The sequence below is a fragment of the Corvus hawaiiensis genome, chromosome 7 (assembly GCF_020740725.1).
Source record: "Corvus hawaiiensis isolate bCorHaw1 chromosome 7, bCorHaw1.pri.cur, whole genome shotgun sequence".
Classification (NCBI taxonomy): Eukaryota; Metazoa; Chordata; class Aves; order Passeriformes; family Corvidae; genus Corvus; species Corvus hawaiiensis.
Window position 1 is genome coordinate 20,965,796 of NC_063219.1, and position 19,998 is coordinate 20,985,793.

A 19,998-nucleotide genomic window follows, 5' to 3' on the forward strand; every position below is an offset into this window, starting at 1 on the left:
AGTAATGTAAGCCTTCTTGTTTTACCTGAGCAAATTCTGAATCTTAAACATCCACTGAGAGTCTCTTACAAGAGAATCCCAGACACAGAGAACAATATAAAGTCCAGTGACAAAGTTAGCATGAAGCCCCAAGATAGTAAGTCTAACAGGAACAACAAGAACTTTAGAAATAGCACTTTGGTCTACATTTTTTCCAGTGATGCTTCTGATCTTTGCTTTGCATTCAGTATTAGACTGGTTTATATTAAAGACAATATAATATATTTGTTATTTCTTTGGTGTTTTCGTGAATATCAAGCATTAGAAGCAGATTTTACCTTTCAAAATTATTTTTGTTAATGCCCAGAGATTCTTTTTTATATATATATGTTCTGTTGTGATTCCTAAGGTCTGCTGTGCATTTTTTTAGCCCATAATTTAGTAGTGCTTCAATCACAGTCAGAAGACTAAAACTGAATTATAGTAATGGTAGAGCAACACCAAAAATTCAATCATTTCTGAAAACTGAACTTTCAGAAGTCACCCAAATTCTGTTCTATTAACAAATTTTAAGCATGAAGTTAAGGCTGATTACTTTATTGTTTGTTTTTAAACTCAGTGGTTATTTCCTTCAGGAATCTTGCTAATAGGATTCTGTTTACCTCAAAAAAGTGCCTGGTTTTATCAGTATTTGTCAGAGTAAATCTGAATTTCTATGGAAATTAGCTTATTAGTATTAATGATTATTGAGCCACCTTACCATTAAAAAAACCCCACAAAAATTTATTGAAAGGAAAACCTTCCGTAAAATTACTAATGACTAATTCTTCAGTGAATTGAGGCTTCAAATAGTATCAATAAACAAGCTTATACTCCTTGTTTTCTGACAGTTCCTGCTCTTGCTGAAGCCCAGGTGCTGCAGGCTCACATTGCATAGAATATACCAAATCTGGTTATTGCTGACATGGTTATTTTTCTTTCATTCTGGATATTTCTCCTGGGTATTTGTAGCAGTAACTTTGTAATCATGCATTTTTCCCCTGATTACTTTCTCCTTTATCAAAGTTAGAATTGTTTTTGCTCACAGAAGAAACACAAGCTTCTTAGAATCTTTGTGAGAAGTGCCTTTGATACTGCAGATCACTTTTACTTCTTTCATATTACTGATTTTCGAAGATTGTTTTTTTAATGAATTTACACAATTATCAGCTAGGTGATTTTCTTTGTTCTAAAGAAGATATAGAACAGTGATAATTGAAGTATTAGTCTTTCATAATACTTGTAGGTGTTTCAGAGCTCTTTGCCTTCAGTTGTAAATAAGCACAGCAGATAACATTGTAAAGCTTAATGCCATAATTAAATGAACGATAACAGGTCTGCTGAAGAATTGTATAAATGGACATTGATACGGTGCTTACTGTATGTAGGTGTGAGCATCTTAAATTATAATTCTGAAAAGTATTATAGAGTGTAGCAGAACTGTGTGGCTTGCAGGTTCTCTGTTAACATTCAGTTACCATTTCTGATACTGTACAAAGACTGCTGTGTTTATACTGTTTTTTAAAAAGTTAATCAGTGTTATCACCTCATTTTAATCACTATAAGGGTACGTTTTAATGATAAGAACTTAGTACAAGATAGCCAAAATAAATTGTTGTACATAGTGCTTGAATTTTTTTTAGCTAGTTATTATTTAGAAATAATATACAAATTGCTCATATTGCCTGTTTATAAGCATGTTTCATTAAAAATCCTAATCATGTGGATGCAGATTTAATCCTATATTGTAACTTCTTTTTTTAAGTAAGTGACTGAATATTTTTGAATAGCAATAATGTACTAAATACACAAGGAGATTCAGTTTTTGTTTTGCATAGTAATTGCAATTGATAAATGGTGGGTTATATGTTGTGTTTTTAGAGCTTTAACTGCTAATCTCATATGAAAATGTTGCTTTGTAGGGCAAAATTCAGGGAGAGGGCCTGGGATTCCAGAGTGAACTTGTACATTCCTTCAGGGCATTTTTGCAAGGGAGGTTGTTGTGTTTTAAAGGTAGTTGATAAGAGACCTGCACCACCAACCCCAGACCTGCACCACCAACCACCATCATGCATTAGTCTATAGAAGGTATTTGGGTGAACATACTCCTGTACCACTCCGTACCACCATTTATCCAAGTGAAATTTTTGACCATTTGCAGGATACATTATAAATCAGGGTGTCACTACCAGACAATCAGATTTGAACATTCCTTGCATAAAGTAGCTTGCCTATATCCCTAAGGAATACATCACTTAACTGTGTTTATGTGACAGTGTTGATATGCCTGGTTTTACATGAAAGTTAGGTAGCATGTTATTTATGTCATTATGAATTCACGAAGTAGGTGGTTGTGCTTTATGTATACTGAGGTTATCTTCTCTGGACAAATCATTCAGAATAATTGAAAGATGCAATTTTATCATATGGTTATTAATTAAATCAAGAAACAGGATTTTCTTTCCTTCAGAGTTGGACTTTGCTACTACCTCACGTTTTTTCAGTGTTCCCCTCTCTGAGGTGCTGACAACAGATTAACATGAAACAGAGGTCTGTTGAACCTAATTATGTTGTAGCTCATTGTTTTGAGGATCTATAAAACTGTTCACTCCCTTTTTATGAGGCTGTAGTCACAATGAAAGGCCATAAACTGTGCCTTTTCTCTTTCCTACGGACGGGGGATTTCATTAGTTGACTCTAATAAAGGCCTGATCCAGCTGTATTTACACCTGGGAATGAATGCTTCTTTATCAGGTCTTAATCCTTAGTAGATCAAGCAGGAGAGAATGACAGCAGGATAGCTTTTGATCAGCCATAAATGTCTGAAAGCTTAATTTCTTTTAAAATTATTTGCTATTCAAATCTTGACTCAAGACATGCTTTCCTGTACTTCAGAGGAAATATTTTAAGTATGAGGGCATTATTAAAAAACAAAACAAAACTGAGATTTTTCTATACTTTCAAGCAGTTACCACTGAAACAAGATTTCTTCATCAGCTTAGGAGATTATTATTGTATGTTTTTAAATCCTCATAGACTTTGGAGAGTACTAATGTTTAGCACGCTAAGCCCCTGGAAATAATGTGGAAAGTGATGGCCTACCTTTATTTAAAATCTATACTGCTTGGGAATTTACAATTGATACATTCCTGCTAAATAGGTTTCTGTAGTGTATGTACTCTAGATTTGTTTGTGTTATTTTTCCTTTTTTATAATTCTTTTTGTTTTGTTTGTATAATAGTACAAATACTAAAATTATTGGAATTTTCTAGCAATTTATTTGGAAATGTCCTGTAATATTTGAAGGTGGTTCTTTGCTTTTTTTTTTATTTGTTTGACTGGGTATATAGAGCTCTTTATATATATATACTTTTTAATGTTTTTTGTATTATCTTTTGTATTATTTTTTGTATTATTTTCTCTCCATGCTGCAAGGTGATGGATAAACTAGAGTTGTTGATGAATTTTACTGTCTGTTTTTATGTGCTTGCACTGCTAAGCTGCTTGTTTCCCTGTTTTACCACAGGATGTGAGCGGGGACAGTTTCGCTGTGGCAATGGTCGCTGTATTCCTGCAGACTGGAGGTGTGATGGGGCAAGAGACTGCTCAGATGATACAGATGAAGCTGGCTGCCGTAAGTGAAACAAATAAAGAGCAACTCCTTTGTAATACAAGAAATTAGGAGATTCCAATATGCACCACTGTACCTATGGTACAAGAATGAGTATTGAATTGGGAGAAAACTATTAGTAGTCATGACATACTGCAGAATCTATTTGAGTCATATTCTATGAGCTCATTTGCTTTGGTAGATGGAAAATCAAGTAGAGCTCAGCTTCTAACATGACTTTAAACTTTTCTTAAAAATCTGACTGTCCAATAATGCAGTTTCATATTATGACTAATGTTCTAAGTACATGTAGAAATGTATTGTATTCTATTACTGCAGTAATCCTGAACATTGGATGTATATACAGCTGCCACTAGTATCACCTGTGCTCCAAATCTTTGGATTTTTCGGACCCCGGACAACTAACTATATCTAATGTGCCCAAAGCAGGGTCATGCTTAATTGTCTAGAGTTGATTTTAATTGTCTAGAGTTGATTGTGCTGTGTCAGCAGCTGACGAACAACCATTTTATTCATATGAACTGTAATATCCATGCACAAAGATTCTCTCAAGCTGAATGGAAAAGCTGTGAAAATGAAGAATTTCTCTCCACAGTCTGTTTTCAGGAACTTGCCTGTATTTTACCTTCTTAGTTCTAGTGTTCTTTGAGGTCTTGTGGATTGGTGCAATTATCAGCCCACTTACAGGTTAGGCCAATTTTTGCCCCTCAGCTGATAGGTAGTGAGAAAGAATAATTTATATCTGTTCTTTTCACACTGTATTATTTCTTTGCTGCTTTACCCATGTAATAATTGGAGGCCATTGACATAGCTTGACAGTCTGATTTGTTGCTTGGCACTTTAGTTAGCTCCAAAAACTAGTGTAGTGCTGGGTGAAGAATGTCTTTAAATGGGCAAAACAAAATGGTGTTGTCCCATTGCAATAATGAAAATTAAGCTTCATTTTTTTGAGTTAATTGTCCTTTGAAAACAATATGTTAATGTGCTATAGGTAGTGGAGCACATCAGTGCCTAGCAAGATAGTTTTAAACAGTATAAAACTGGTCTGAGGTTAAAATCATGCTAAAGAATTATTCTTTGGATCTTGAAGCAGGACTTAAAAGAGTATGCATGAAATGCATGTCTGTAGTATGTGATCAATTTTATCTCTCTGATTAGTTTACTACTGATGTTATTTTGTACTTTTCAACTCTAAATCTACAAATTGTTTTAATTTTCTCCCTCAATGCTTTGGTTACATTGGTAGCTGTGCTTGCATATCATCCTGTGAGCACAAAGTGTTTCAAGTTAACCTTGTATTTCTGCAACGACATAATCCTGAGAACAGAGATGGTCAAGACCAGGGTCCTGTTTAGTGGGCTATGTTGTACTAGTGGTTCTTCCAGGGATATTAACTGCGGATGGAGTAAGCTGTGACACAGTTTCAGACAATTATTTTGATCTTTCTCTTTGACGGCTCCCTGTTTGTCTATTTGAAGAGTACAGAGTGGATCTGGAACAATATTCAGATTGTTCTGATCTGACCCTCACTTTTGCCTCATGAATTCACAGGTAAAAATTATGAGCTTGTTTTGGGAGACCATGTTCTTACAAGGGATAAAGCACCTGAGGTGGATTGAGAGCAATTGAACAGACCCCTTGTGAGACTAGGGAAGCTAGTGTGACTCTACACAGAAGTGAAAAAAAGGGGCTCTGCCAGCGGGCAGTTCAGAACCTGAAAATTTTTTGGGGTCTGCCTTCTAGAGGAACTTGTGTCTCCAGGGGAGGATATAAAGCTCAAGATTCTATGCAGGAGTTTACTAAGCTGAATTTTGCCTTTGAGCATCCTTTTGCTGGTCCAATTTCCCCTCTGTTAAATGCTTCATGTGCTTCATGGAAGTTACAATTCATTAACACATGAACCTTAGACCTTCTTTTCCCTTATGCAATTATTTTCTTTGAAAACGCTTTCACAGATGTCTGTGAAATGACAATCTTTTTTCATTGCTTACACTAGCACAACCTACCTGTGAGGGAAATCAGTTTCAGTGTCAGACTGATGGTGAATGTATTCCACAGTCATGGGTTTGTGATGATGAAGAGGACTGCGAAGATGGCTCAGATGAGCATCAACAATGTCGTAAGTATTTTAACTTGCAGTGTTATACCAGCTTTTTGAAATAACATAATTTACATAACAGCATATTGAGAACATACAGAAACAAGCCTGTAAGTACTGAAGTCTCTCAAAAGTGTTTCTAGAAATGAAATAATCTGAAGTCTGAAGTAGATAAAATACAGAAAATACGTCTAAAAAGATATCTCCGGGTCTTGAAATTTGAAAATTATTCATGTTTCCTTTAATTAAAAAGAGAAAAATATAAAGTGTGTACTAGTTTTATACTTGATACAAAATCTAGTAATTTCAAAAATGGTGAAGTTGACATAATACTATATCGGCTTTATTCATTGGCTAACAAAATTCACAGTGGCATCTCAGAACCATATATAACAAAATTTATTTCTTTCTAGATAACTCTGAAATTTGTTTGTATGAAAAACAGGAGGACTTATCAATGATCAGCAACCATTGATAAATATTCTTGTATGATTTTCATCAGTGTTATTTAGTAGCATTATTATTTAGAATTACCAGAGCTGTTCTTTCTCACATTCAGAGAGCAGAAATACCTATGGTCTTGCTATATGGTAAAAGTCTAGTCTTTAATTATCATTTGGACAACTTAAACTTAGAATATAATTCTGATTGGTATTTCACTTTAAACATGCTAAACAGTGTATTATTCATGTTTGAGTTGCTGTTTTCAAACAAAGTGTTTAGTGTTCTCTCTACAGTTTAGATCAAGAAAATAATTTAACAGCCTAACTGCTACAGCCACGGGCTTTGCTCTTTTTTTAGTATTAATAGAGAAATAAAATATGTTACTCTGGCTTAGAATTTCATGACTAAGCATTTGAAGGGCTATAAGTACATGTCAAAGTGTTGAACAGTGAACTGAATGATTACTGCACCTAATTACATTCTCTGCATTATTGCATTAGACAGGAGAACAACTCTAGTGTTCTGAAGGATGTTTTTTCTGCCATTTCTAGTATTAAAATTTACTTTAAGTGATGAGGATAAGATCAATCTATTTTCATGTTGATTGTGTGTATAATTTTTTGATAACTTCTTTAAACTGAACAGCTCTGGAGCTACTCACCAATCCCTGGGGAGGTTAAAATATTTGTTTTGGAAAGATTTTGCTCACAGACTTGGTTTTTGTTTTTGTATCTTGATTCCATCCTCATCCACTGAGGATGGATAATTCTGAATGATGTTAACTGGCTTTTGCTCCCCTCGTCCTCTGAGAAGGTGTCAGCACAGCTGCTGGTTATATTTTAACTAAGGAATCTGTGAATACAAAATGCAAAATGAGCAACAGCTCTGGGTTTGACTTTTGAACTGGGTCACTGTAACATTGTTCACCATGTACTGGTTAATCATGAGTGTTAGTATCTACACAGTGGCACTGTGCTGCTGCCATTTTTGAGTCATCTCCTGGTATTTGTTCTTGTTCTTCTAAAAGGACTTTTTATCTCAGTGTTTGGGAAAGCTAGAGATTTTCCTCCTTGAAACGTTAAAAATTTTTCTTGGAAAAACTGGCTGACAGCTCTGGAAGTCATATATACAGAAAGTTGATTTACTTTACTGTGTTGCTCTTGTTTTTCCTCATGACACTAATATCCCAGTAGCTGATCTTATTTTGGGAACACTGCTGACAGAAGAAGGCGTAGAGAGCCCCTGTAGAGCAGCAGATGACAAGATGCCAGTGTATAGACTGGGATGATGTTGAGATATAACATGCATTTGAAAGAAACAAATGTGCAGGTGGCAGAGGGAAGGAAAAGTTAGTCAGCTTGCCCTTCAGCCGTATCTTCACAGATTCATATTAGTTTGCCTAAGAACTGAAAGTGTAATTTAGCTGTAGTGGAATCAAAGTGGAATTGAACAGTGGAATTGATGTGGTTGCTTTTTACTGACAGCTGTCAAGAGAAGAGACATAATCATTCTCAATCCTCCATATATAAAGTTATATATGCAAACTATTCCTGACACTTGAGGCCCTGGCTGTATTGGAAAGCAGTGCCTTGCCTCCAAATCTCTTGTGTTTACATTGTAACATTCTGGTTGACTGAATAACTTACAGTTACTGACAGATTTTGACCCAGTAAATAAAATAACAGAGAAAACTTTAAATCAGTGAGAATTGGTAATTTAATGTTTTAGGCAGAATAATTATAGGGAGGTAATGTTTAACCTAGAGGTCAATTCTTCTGTGGAGAAAAGCAGTGACCTTGCAGGCTACGAGAGCCCCCACAGAGCTATGCTATCTGCCGTGTGCTTGTCAAGTGTTCTTTAACCCCCTTGAGTACACCAAGATACAGGGGGAGAATGTGTTATACTGATATTTATGAGAAAGATGAAGTAGTTAAAGAGGAAGGAAAATATTTTTCCTCAAAAAAAGTGTTGGTTGGTAGGAAAGACTGATTGTGTGCCTGTTTGTTGCAGCGGGAAGGACATGCTCAAGCCAGCAGTTCACGTGTTCCAATGGACAGTGCATCCCAAGCGCGTACTGGTGCGATCGAGTGGAGGACTGCACTGATGGAACAGATGAAAGAGTCTGCCGTGAGTCTTAACTCCTAGCACGAGATCTGGTTTCATTTCAGCTCTCTGTGGCATTTTAATACATTTGTAAGATTAAAGGGCTTCTTGATAGACAGGATGACCACAATATGCTTTTTGTTGCAAGAGTTTAATTTCAGATTCTTCTGTGTATTAGAGCTGAAGTTCTGATACAGATCTGTTATCACAGCACTCGAGTGCAAACTGCCACTACAGGAACAGGTCATACTGTTTCTTGTTGTCTGAAAGATAATTAATATTGCACAGTAAAGAAGCAACCATGTTTAATTGGCTTATAGCTTTGGGACACTTGGAGCTAACTGCCAAATTCTTTCATATTCTTTTTGCATACTCCATATGAAATCAGTAGTAGTTATAACCTGTACAGAAAAGCAAAATTTTACTCCAGGTGACTTATTTGAGGAGATTTGGTCCTCTCAAAAGCATTTGTATTCTAGACTGCAGCTTCCTGTGGAGATGATTTAGTCATATTGTATTCAGACAAGTTGTTTACATTGTGCCAAAAAAATGCAGATGGACAAGTAGTTTTTTTCTCTCTAACTTCCCCAGAGTTGAGGCTGCCTGTCTGGTGACAGTCTCCCTAGATTCTGGCCTAGGTTGAATACTGATGGAAAGGAAAGTTGGCCACAGAACAGAGGCCATGTTTTTCAGAAATATTTTTGTCTAATACCTACACAACAGTATGTAACAGGCATGTCTGTTCATTGTTAGCCTTAAGGAAAAGCTTCACACATCCTCAGTGACATCTAACATAAAAGATGTTATTCCAGCTGTTAGAACATAGTGTGCCTTTGGGAAAAAGATCTAGCTGCAAACTTCACTTAGAACCAGACCCAAGGTGGGAGGTGGGGGAAGAGGCTAGGGTGGTAATGGATGGACGAAGAAGCAAGAAATAAAATATTGGTAATGGCTGCCCTTAGGGGAAAAAAGGGCATGTGCTGTGTAAAGGAAGACTACATGGTCAGCTGGCAGTGGAGTCCTAAGGATTATACTTAAAGCTCCTTTTTCAAGCTAGAAGCTGCTGTGATGTTTGAAAATTGAAGTACACATTTTATTTCAAGTTTAATATTTTCAGCTAGGTAAATTAAAAAGGCAGTTAGGAAAGGGCCCTCTAGATTCATTAACTGTAGCACTCTACTGCTGTGGGGGAAACCCAGTCACTGCTGCATCAGCAAATAGGCTCCATGATTGTTGTGGGGGCAGCATGTTTAGCCCCAAGGAGAGGGACTGCCTCCTATCATTCAACAGCCTCTACTCTAGTTTATTAGAATAAGTGTTGACAGTCCCTCTAAGACAGAAGAATGACTGTGACTTGGAACCTTGAAAGTAGGTTGGACTAGTTTAAAGAAATGTGACAGTGCTGAAGACAAGAGGATCCAAGAAAAATGTAATAACAAGACTCTTGAGGAAGGCTGGTTAATTTTATTGCCTTTTTGTCTTTGCAAGGCCTGGAACTTTCAACAGAAGCCATAAAATAAAATTTAAAGTTTGGTGATTTTATGTTTAACTATATAGTACAGATTAGTGTAGGCAATTTTTGTAGCAGATTCTAAGACTTGCTTTGAATGTTCATTTTTCCCATGGTTTAGTGTATTACCTTTTCCACATTGTCTGATATAAATGTAAGAGGAATAGCACTGTTTTGGCCTTTTCCCTTGTCACTAAGTTTCCCTTATTTAATTTGAACTGAAAGTTTTCATAAATAACAATGAAACATCCGTGAACAACCAAAGAATAAAACTGTAATTGATTCTGGTGTTTCACGGAGCATAACAAAATGCAAACTTAGGTCCCTTTACTTATGCTTTGTGCTCACTCATCTTCCTGGAAACAGATTTAGATTGTAAAGAAGATAAAGTTTTATTTCCGAATAAGCTGCATTATTTAAGAGAGTAGTCAAATGCAAAATGTCACCATTATAAAGTAACTGTCTAATTAAACATGTAAAAAACCACAACAAAAGAATTCAGAGCCTTAGTCAATTTTATTGCTAATGGGATTAACAGCAAGGGAAAACTACCCATGCAAAGGCTAAGATAAACATCAGAACAATGTTTCAGCTACAGGTTATACAATTAGTGCACTGAAGCTGTTTCGATTTCATAAAATTGTGGCTTTTAATTTTCTTTAAATACACATATTGGACTGTTTTCTAGCTTTTTTTTTGAATAGTCAGCAGCTAGCAAATACTTTAAAACTTCAGAAACATAGAATGAAATGGCAGACCATTTGGCATAGCAAATGCTTTTTGGGAGTAGGTAGCCAACACTGGTGTAATTTTTCTGTGTTACATACTTTATTTCTTTCAGTTAAAGGTAGAATTCTCTCTTCTGCCTCAGCTTCATAGTTGAAAAATGAAAATCCCAGCCACGTCCATTTTGCTTTGCTGTGACAGAATAACCTTTCTGGATATTGCTCTGGCAGCTGAGTGCTACACGGAGGCTGTGAGGGAGAAAGGGGCAGTATTATATAAAGAAACGTTGTTTAAAGCTAGTGGACTGAGTGTGGGCCAAGAGACACTGTATTTTTGATTCTAATTTTGGTGTTGAGTTGCTGCCATAGGTCGGCTGCCTAACCTGTAAATTCTTGCCTCTTGTTTGCTATGCTCAATAGCTGCTGTGGTCAGGAAGTGGGCAGCCAGCTCTGGGATTAATTTGCGGAGACCAGGGTGAAAGTGAACAGAGATCAAGAACTGAAGAGATCATGAGGGAAGTAGTCCAAGAAAGAAGAAAAATACTGTAGTCAGAGACTAATATTCTGGATGTTGGACAAATGACATGCAGCAGCTATAGGACAAGGGAGAACTTCAGGCTGAGGAAATATCTCCACCAGGAAGAGTTTGGGGCAAGGAAGTAGCAAAACTGGAGCAGTCTAAGGCAAGCAGCCAAAGACTAGAGTCTCAGGGATAAAAATCAGGAATTAAGGCCAGGAATGAGAGTCTGGTCTGTCTGCCAGATCTGAAAGCATCTCTGCTATGAACACTGCCTGGTATCATGTAGCTCAGAGAACTCTTGGGCTTGGAGTAAGTCTCCCTCCTGGTGTCTCTGGTAGGATGTGAGCTGTCTGGGCAATGGTTTGACCACTGTGAGGTGGTGACTCATGGCAGTGAGTCAAACACTTTTAATTAACTTTATTTCGTAAAATGTTTTCAAATATTGCAATAAAAGACACTTGTTAGTAGGAAATTGCCTTTTTTTTTTCTTTTTTTTATTTCTCCTTCTTGTAACATGGGTTAGGGTTATGGAAGCTTATACGGCTGACCATGTGACAGAAATCAGCTTGTGCCAAATCAAGTAGTAGTTGCAACTTTTTCCTGTTGCTGTTTTTGTATGGATTTATTTCCAGCTTGCAGAACAGAAGTGTTAGGCAGAGCGCAAAATGATGTAGATTTTGCAATTCCTGTGACATAGATTTTAAGCATCTTCCACCTGTCCATTGAAAGAAGCCATTTAAATATATTTGCAACTGTTGCCCCAAAACAGTTACAAGGAGCAGGGTGCTTCATCTGTCATTTGTGCTGGTGTTTGCCAGTTATTTATATTTTGCAACTGAAGTGTTGGCATGCATCAGGAAGACAGATTGTGTAAAAGTATTTTGGCTAAGAAAATGCCTATGGGGAGGGGAGAGAAAGAAGAGCTCCCTTTCTTCCTGAGCATTGGAATGAACATAGGTGAAAAACATTCCCTGTTTTCACAAAGCTCATCTTATAGGAATTGTCATGACTATGGAAAAATTGCTTCTTTTTCGTTTTCTGTAAAATTAGCTACAGGTTCTTGGGAGGAAAAGGTAAAGGAAACAGTATTTATGTTGGAGGCTATTGACCATTCAAAACAAGGTGAAAGAAAACAGTATTTCTATTTTTTTCTGTCCCTTCACTTTTCTCTTAATGCTGTATTCATATTGTCTCCTTTCACTCTCTCTTGTACAGCTGTATTCCCAGACCTCCTTAGGTGTAAACTACCTACCTTGTTGTCCTTTTAACTGAGAACCTTATCCTTCCTTTTTTGCTCTTTCTAGTCCATTTATCACCAACCTGGAAAGAAAAAAAAATTTCATTGCCTGGAAGAGAACCCCGGCAAGTCATTCACAGAGCACTGACACTTTTTCCATATGCCCCCTACAACAGAGGCAGTACGATCAATTTCTCTGATTGGTATCAGTTCTTGCACAGCTATGGGGTTTCATACTCAAATGCACTAACCTTGGATCTGGTGTGTACAGAGAAATCTTAGTTTAAATGAAAATTCAAATAAAAGCTAGGAAATGTTTATTTTACAAGCCCCAAATACAGTGACTGATGTAAGACCTTCCCACTTTTATTTAAAAATGTTGAGATACTTTGCAACTTTTTTTGCTGAAGAGCTTTTAATTAAGCTAGATTGTGCAGGTCTTTCAGTTTCGTGAGTTTATCCCATTCCTACCCTCTCACTACCAAGGTTCAGATTCTTCTTTTCCTTTTAAGAACTCCCCATTTGGTGATAGGAGTAGAAGAACTAACCTCATGGTTAATGTTTTCTAAATTTTGGAAAGAAAGAAAGGGAGTTTAAGTCCTGGGGTTTTTGCAATTGCAAGGATAGGCATTCCTTTGTTTTCAGATATCCTAGTATTGTTATGAAGTTCTGTTTTGGCTTCCTTCATGCTCTTAGCATTGAGCTTTCACAGAAGCCAGCGTTTCTTCCTTGGTTCTTTTACCTTTTCTAATTCTCCTCACTTAAAACTAACCCAGCTACTGTGGAACTGTCCTGATGGCACAGATGCACCTGAACCATGCAGTTCATTGGTTGCAGCCTTTGGTGTAGCTCACAGCTTTGCCATTTTTCATGAGGCTCAGTTCTTAATGCCCCAAATAATTAAAACCAATTTATTAAAATAATGTGCTATAAGGTGCAAAGAGTACAATGTGCAATGCATAATGCAGTGAAAAATATCTTTCAGATCAGTGAGCAGGCTGCGATCAGAACTATAATTTACTAACTTCAAGGGATTGGAAATGAGATTACCTGTACAGAGTTAAAAAATTAAATTAATCTCCATCAGGCTTTTCAAAGAATGTTCTTACTTGTGCACGTACAATTAAAATAAAGAATCTGTACACCAGTTCTGAAAAAAGAATAAGAAAAAAAAAGTATTTGTTCACATTCTAGCAAAACACCAACTTAATCAGAATGTATATTTTGAAGTATCTTCAAAACATCTTTACTTATGGCTCTTCTTGGTATTTTTTTATAGTGATTTATATTTATACAAGACACTAGGCTTCATAATATAATAAAGATTTTGCTAGGCTGAGGGTATTTCCGGGCCTGCTGCTGGAGAGAAGACTTTGACAAAGTTTCCCTTTTTGTAAAGGGAGTTTAATATAAGCTTGAGAAAATCTTATTACTGGCTAGATCCTTAGTCTGCCTGGGCATTCTTGAAGAAACAGGCAGTACAAGGCAAAGGGTTCAATTGTTTATTTGTTTGACATCAGTCCACTGAAAACACTTTGGAACATCAATGGAGGTATTTCTGTGGGATATGAAGAAAAGTGAGGGAAATTACTAAATTGGAAATTTAATTAGGAAATTTCCAAATTAGGAAATTAATTAGGAAATTACTAAATTTACTACTTAAAATGGATAAAAACTATCCATTATAAATCCCATGGAAGCTTTTCTACTTCAGTGCATTTACAAGCACATATCTTGTATTCTTCTTTTTCTTCCATCTGCCCTACAATATTCATGGTATTCTTGTACTGCCATAGCTGTTTCTGCTGGGCCATAGAACTCCTGATGGCTCCTCCCTGTGATGCCTTCTCTGTTTTCAGACAGGGAAGAAGCATAATTCCAGAGTGAACATAAAACATGGCCCCAGGTCAGGCCTTTCTTTAGTCCTTTCTGTAGGCAGAGCTAACAATTCAGAAACAATGTTGTTTCCAGAGCATTATGAATTTTCTCTAAGCCTAACCAAAGCAAGAAAAGGGTGAGAAGCCTGCATTAGAAAGGTGTTTGTCTTGTTGAGAAGTGGGGCCAATGCTTAGGGCACGTGTTGGCATTGTCAGACTTTTGGAATGGAAGATGGGGAACTATGACTAAAAGCCACAAGTAGTAATGCTGTAGCTGGAACCCTGCTAATCTGCAACTGCTGTTCTTTGATTAGGCACACACTGTTCCTACGTGCAGAATACCACCTTATATTAACTGCAGTGAAAACAAATGAAATGGAAATGAATCAGCTGGGGAGATAGTCTGGCTAGACTTGTGGTGGACATGAACACAGCTGCTTATCCTCTCATATTAATGATTTAACAGTTAAAATCATGTAAGCCTATTCCATGGATAATTGAAGTTTTGTGAGAATGTGATAATACACGGAACCGCAGAAGCAAGGAAAACTGTTTGCCAGTGTCTGGGAAAATTGCAGGTTTCTGAGGTCTACTTGAAGCAATTTTATAACCCAAGTTTTGAATTCCAAGAGTATGAATGAAAATGTGCCTGAGACCCTTCTCTGTCTGTTTTATTAACTCCTAGAAAAGAAAAATGGGATAAGAATTCAAACTGAAAATCTAAAAGGTGCAAAATGTAACTTGGCTCTTCTGTGTCTTGAGTTCATTTATCTTCTATATAGAGACAAAGTTTCAATAAATCTTATTTCTAAAATTAACAATTATTTGCTTTCTTACTTGCCATTTGACTGAAAGGTGTAATTTTTGTCTACATGCCAATGAACTAAACTAGGAGCTCATGTTCTCCTACTCAACTCTAGCATGTGCGTATGCTTAATTTGTTGGATACTTCCACTGACCTCACTGACTGCTTGTATGCATAAGTATTCTCAGAATTCAATTTAAGTTGTTTGAAATAATCCCTTATATTTGCCTATATATTCATCTATATATGTAGAATATGCAAAACCTGAAAAATCATTACTTCTGCAGAATCTGTTTTCCTTCATGAAGGAGGGAGCAAGAAATAAAAACCAGAGGTTCTAACGCTGTTCATGGAACCTGGAAGTTTAATATTCTTAGCTTAATTGGAGCAAAACCATAAAAGCCTGATGTGTCTGAGTTTGAGAACTCATGGCATTTTAAGAGGACCTCGGAACTGTAAATTTCAGGAACTCCTTTGCTAATGAAACATTTTTATTAAGATCAGGGTACTTTAAAACTGAGGTATAAATAAATAAAACAAATATTCACTGCTTGCTCTCTTTTTGTGTTCCATTGTTTTCTATGATACTGTAAACTGTTTGGGTTGCAAATCTTTTTGGGGTGTGGGAAGGCATTTAATTTTTCTCTTGTTGCTCACAAGGTTTTGTAGCATCCATCTAGAGAATATTCTTGAATATTTGTTGGAGAATACAGTATACTGTATAAATGGATTACTAGTATAGGACTACTAGTAATGGAGTTTTTCCCTTTTTCCTTTAAATCAAGATAATTCTGTTGACATTTGTGCTAATACTAAAGGATTTTTTATTTCAGACTACCCAAGATGTGAACAGTTATCATGTGCAAATGGAGCATGTTTTAATGCCAGCCAGCGATGTGATGGCAAAGTCGATTGCAGAGATTCTTCTGATGAAGCTAATTGCAGTAAGTCCCATGTGTGGAGTGATCCTAAACAAATTTGCTTTATAGAGCCTCTTTTGGAGTAAAACACTGTAGTTTTCTGACAGATTTTCTGTATGTGTTTCTGTGCTACAATCTCTTTCAGCACGTGGATGTACCAGTACGCAGTTTCAGTGTGCTAATGGAGAGTGCATCCCACGAGCCTTTATCTGTGACCATGATGATGACTGTGGAGATAGGAGTGATGAAAATTCTTGCAGTATGATGTTTCTCTTTTTCCCCCACTTTCTTTAACTGTTTTACTAAGACTTAGCTTAAGCAGATAGAAGGAAGCAGATTGTTTAGCTATACAGACATCAAAAGCTAATCACTGTTCTACAAGTACTCCTTTGTATAGAAAGATGAAAATTGCTACGCTACTTTGATAGACTTTTTTTTTGCTGCTAAGTTCCTGGGTACATGGTTACTATTCGAATTTGCTGGATTGAGTGACAGTTTGGTTCTTTATACATATAGATACACTTATGTTTTTGTCATCGTCTTAATTTCAGGATGAACCAAAGGTAATTCATATCTAAATGAGAAGAAACCAGCAGTGTTTGCAATATATACAAGACATGGAACTCCCTCAGTTTTTTAGGAGATGTAATAAATTATCATTTCTGAGACAATATTGCTATTTTTAACCTTTTAGCTGCTCAGAGCAATTAGATGTTCTCATGTTTCTTTCCATAGCTTATGCAACTTGCAGAGGCAACTTCTTCACTTGCCCGAGTGGCCGTTGCATTCATCAGAGCTGGATTTGCGATGGAGACGATGATTGTGAAGACAATGAAGATGAAAGAGGATGTGGTAAATACTACTGCTAACTTCCAATAGTATTTTCAGAGAAAGATGACACTAAGCTACATCTATGAAATTTAGACCATTAAAGATACTCTGAATACATTTCATTTCTTTTAAAACCTTAGAATTCCAGCTTCAATTTATTTATCTTTTTCACTTTGGCAATATTTTCCTGTTGTGTATGTGAGAATTATTGTGATACTGAGTATGATGCAAACTAAGTTTAGCATATAGCAATGTCTTTTTTTTTTTTCTTTTATATGTTCTCTTTTATATTTTTTTTTGGTTCTTCTGCCTGTGGAAATTTTTCAGGTCATCTGTTAAGAGACATGAGGCTTCTAATAACTAAAACCCATTGATTCAAAATGAAATTAACTCAGATCCTGCCAAGATTTGTTATGTGAGAAAGAGAAATTTTAATGAACGAAAGTGTGAATGAGAGTTCTTTTTCATTGTCCTTTTCTATGATGAACATTATTCTCTTTATCCAGACAGCATTTATGTGTTTTGAAACCACAAAACTATAGTTCCATTTCTGGTGCACCAGTTAGTTTAAAGCTAAATGCTGTTACCATTTCTAACAAAACAGAAAGCTAAAGGGATTCACATGTTGTCTACTCAAGTATCGCTGGCATTGTAGTTTGAACGTAAAAGAAAGCATGACAAGTAAGTATATGTAATGTTTCTTCATAGTCTTTTCCAACTGTGTGCAAGAAAAAAACCTGAATATCGAAGGATAGAGATGCTGTGGGAAGCTGTTAGAGAAGAAATTTTAAGTAATATTTGAAACAGACTCTTTATTATTCTTGTTTTTCATTTCCCTAGAAAGTGGTCGCCATGAATGCTACCCAGGAGAGTGGGCTTGCCCTGGATCAGGGCATTGCATTCCAATTGGGAAAGTGTGTGATGGAGCTGTAGACTGCCCTGAAGGAGAAGATGAAACTAACATCACTGCAGGCAGACAGTGCAGTATGTATTAGAATAAAAAACAAACACAGAATAGCAGAAATATCAGTACTGATATCTTTTTACATTCACCTTTTGTCTCCTAAACAATACTGAAATTTCGGAAGCTCACTATTTTCACTGGCACTGTTTTGACTGGATGATCTGAAAGAGACATATATGCTGCAGAAGACCATTTCTTTTGTAAAATTTTTACATGAAATTTTCGAATAAGGATTTTAACTTGCTCTCCGTACCCTATAATATGTTCACAAAGTCAGGGAAAGGTGTGCTATATCCCTTCTGTATTTAAATGTCTATTTGTCCCTTTGTGTAAGAAGTAATGTTTTGTACTGATCAGAACACAGCATTGCATCAGTATATCCTAAGCTTTGACTAATTCACTTTAAAGACTAGAATTTCAAAAAATATATTTGACCTGGGATGTATGTTTACGCCGTTAGTGGTACACCGTTTTTTTCTGTTGGATGCAAATGAGCATGCATAGTTCCTGTTAATTTCACTCTAATCCTACAAATATTGAATCCTTCTGAGGACGAGGACTGATGTATTTTAATTTCTAGGAAGATAAAAATTCCTATGAACAAAATCATGCCTTTTTGGGACAAGAGGGCAGAAAAAATAAGAGGAAATGAAACCTTATTGTAAAAAAGCACGTCTTGTTTTGCTGAGTGGTTTGGTAGTTACAGAAGAAATGAACTGCAAAGCAAGGCATTTAACAGAAGAAATTGAGGAAAAGGAAAATGCTGACTTCCACTTCCTACTTTGTCAAATGTATTATAATCAAAACTTATTTGCCTATCACTGAATTATTAAATAGTAGTACAAGGAAAAGGAGAAGTAGTGAAGGAAAAAGAGAGAGAAAAAGGAGAGAGAGAAAGAGAGAGAGGAGGAAAGGATAAAGAAGTGTTTTTCTATGAACACAATGCAAACAGTATATTCTAATATATTGGAGTAATATATATTTTCTTCTTAATATAACGTAGTAGAGGTTTTACGCATAGAAGAGTAAATGATGAGGCTACATGCCAATAGATGGAGCTCAAGGATATGTTGCTCACAAGTAGATCTTGTGAGTTCTGGTGCATTGCAGATGGCTTCCTCTGTTCACCTTTATACACAGCACTTACCATTGGTGGTTCATATAAGATTGATGCTTATCCTTTAACTCTGTTCTAAAAACCTATTAAAAACAGTACCTTATCTTCTGTGTTCCATGCCCTTGCTTGCATGTATGTAAATATGCGTGATTTTGTGGAACTTTGCACATAATTTTCTCTGTTGGTTAGTTTTAAGAGTCTGTACTTGAAATCGAAGGCTCATCATTGAAATGTTTTCATTTTGTAACTCTTACTAAGTCAAAAAGCTGTTCTACTGGTAATAGGTGTGTTTCTGAAATATTTTATTTCCCTTTCAGATGTGTCACGCTGCGCTGCGCTGAGTTGCCAGTATCGCTGTCATTCCTCTCCATTAGGAGGGATGTGCTATTGCCCTGCAGGATATACAATAAGTAGCAATGACAGTCGTACTTGTATTGGTGAGTAAAGTCCAGTGATTAGAGATATCTAGTACCTTCTCACAACTCATTGGGAAAGTTTGGATTCCAGGAAGGCAAGTAAATTTGAATTGGGTGGACGTACTAGCAAATAGAAAATCTCAGGAGTCAGCAAATGTATGAAAATTTTTAGTAGCACAATGGTAGCATGGTGACACAGAAACAAACTGGAGAGATATCATAACGACCTTTTTCACTTACACCTAAAGACATAGTGACGGCATGATTAGGTTTAAAAATATGTACTATTGGATTGCTGGTTTATTATCAAATTTTTTTCTGGTCTTTAAGTGTTTACATAGAGAGAGTTTGTTTCTGCCTCAGCGATGTGTGTTGTATGCCTGGAAAAACAGTTAAGGGTGTTAAATTGTTCGTTACTTTTGGAAAGTGGCTGTATATGAAGACAGCAGAACATTAGACTTGAAAATAAAAAGGGTGCTTTGTATTTGCACTATGGAAAGGCTGTGTCTTCTGTGGGATTCCAGTATATACATAATTTACATGAAAAAGAAGAATATTTACAAGAATGTAAAGGTAATTGTAAAGCTGCTGTAACTTGGTAGCTCAAATGATTTATCTCAGTAGCTGGAAATAGAGTAACTTCAGTATCATGAAAGTTAGCACTGCCTAATAAAGTAAACAAGGTAAATATCTGTTATGAGTTTTCAACCCCAGCTATGGTGGTTTTTTTATTAAAAGTATTTCAGATGCTCAGTCTTTAATGAGATTTTTGTATTTTTGAG

At 36.2% G+C, this 19,998-nt stretch overlaps 1 protein-coding gene across 5 annotated transcripts in view; it reads left to right on the plus strand.

Annotated features, from left to right (window-relative positions):
* The window catches only part of LRP2 (LDL receptor related protein 2), a 118,723-nt gene that overhangs the window by 12,825 nt on the left and 85,900 nt on the right, over positions 1-19,998 (plus strand). For all 5 annotated transcript variants that reach the window (XM_048308952.1, XM_048308953.1, XM_048308954.1 and 2 more), the window contains exons 2-9: positions 3,545-3,652; positions 5,646-5,768; positions 8,202-8,318; positions 15,802-15,912; positions 16,034-16,147; positions 16,624-16,740; positions 17,560-17,703; positions 19,118-19,237. In XM_048308952.1, coding sequence (XP_048164909.1) covers positions 3,545-3,652; positions 5,646-5,768; positions 8,202-8,318; positions 15,802-15,912; positions 16,034-16,147; positions 16,624-16,740; positions 17,560-17,703; positions 19,118-19,237 — 954 coding nt within the window. The remainder of the gene's footprint in view (positions 1-3,544; positions 3,653-5,645; positions 5,769-8,201; positions 8,319-15,801; positions 15,913-16,033; positions 16,148-16,623; positions 16,741-17,559; positions 17,704-19,117; positions 19,238-19,998) is intronic.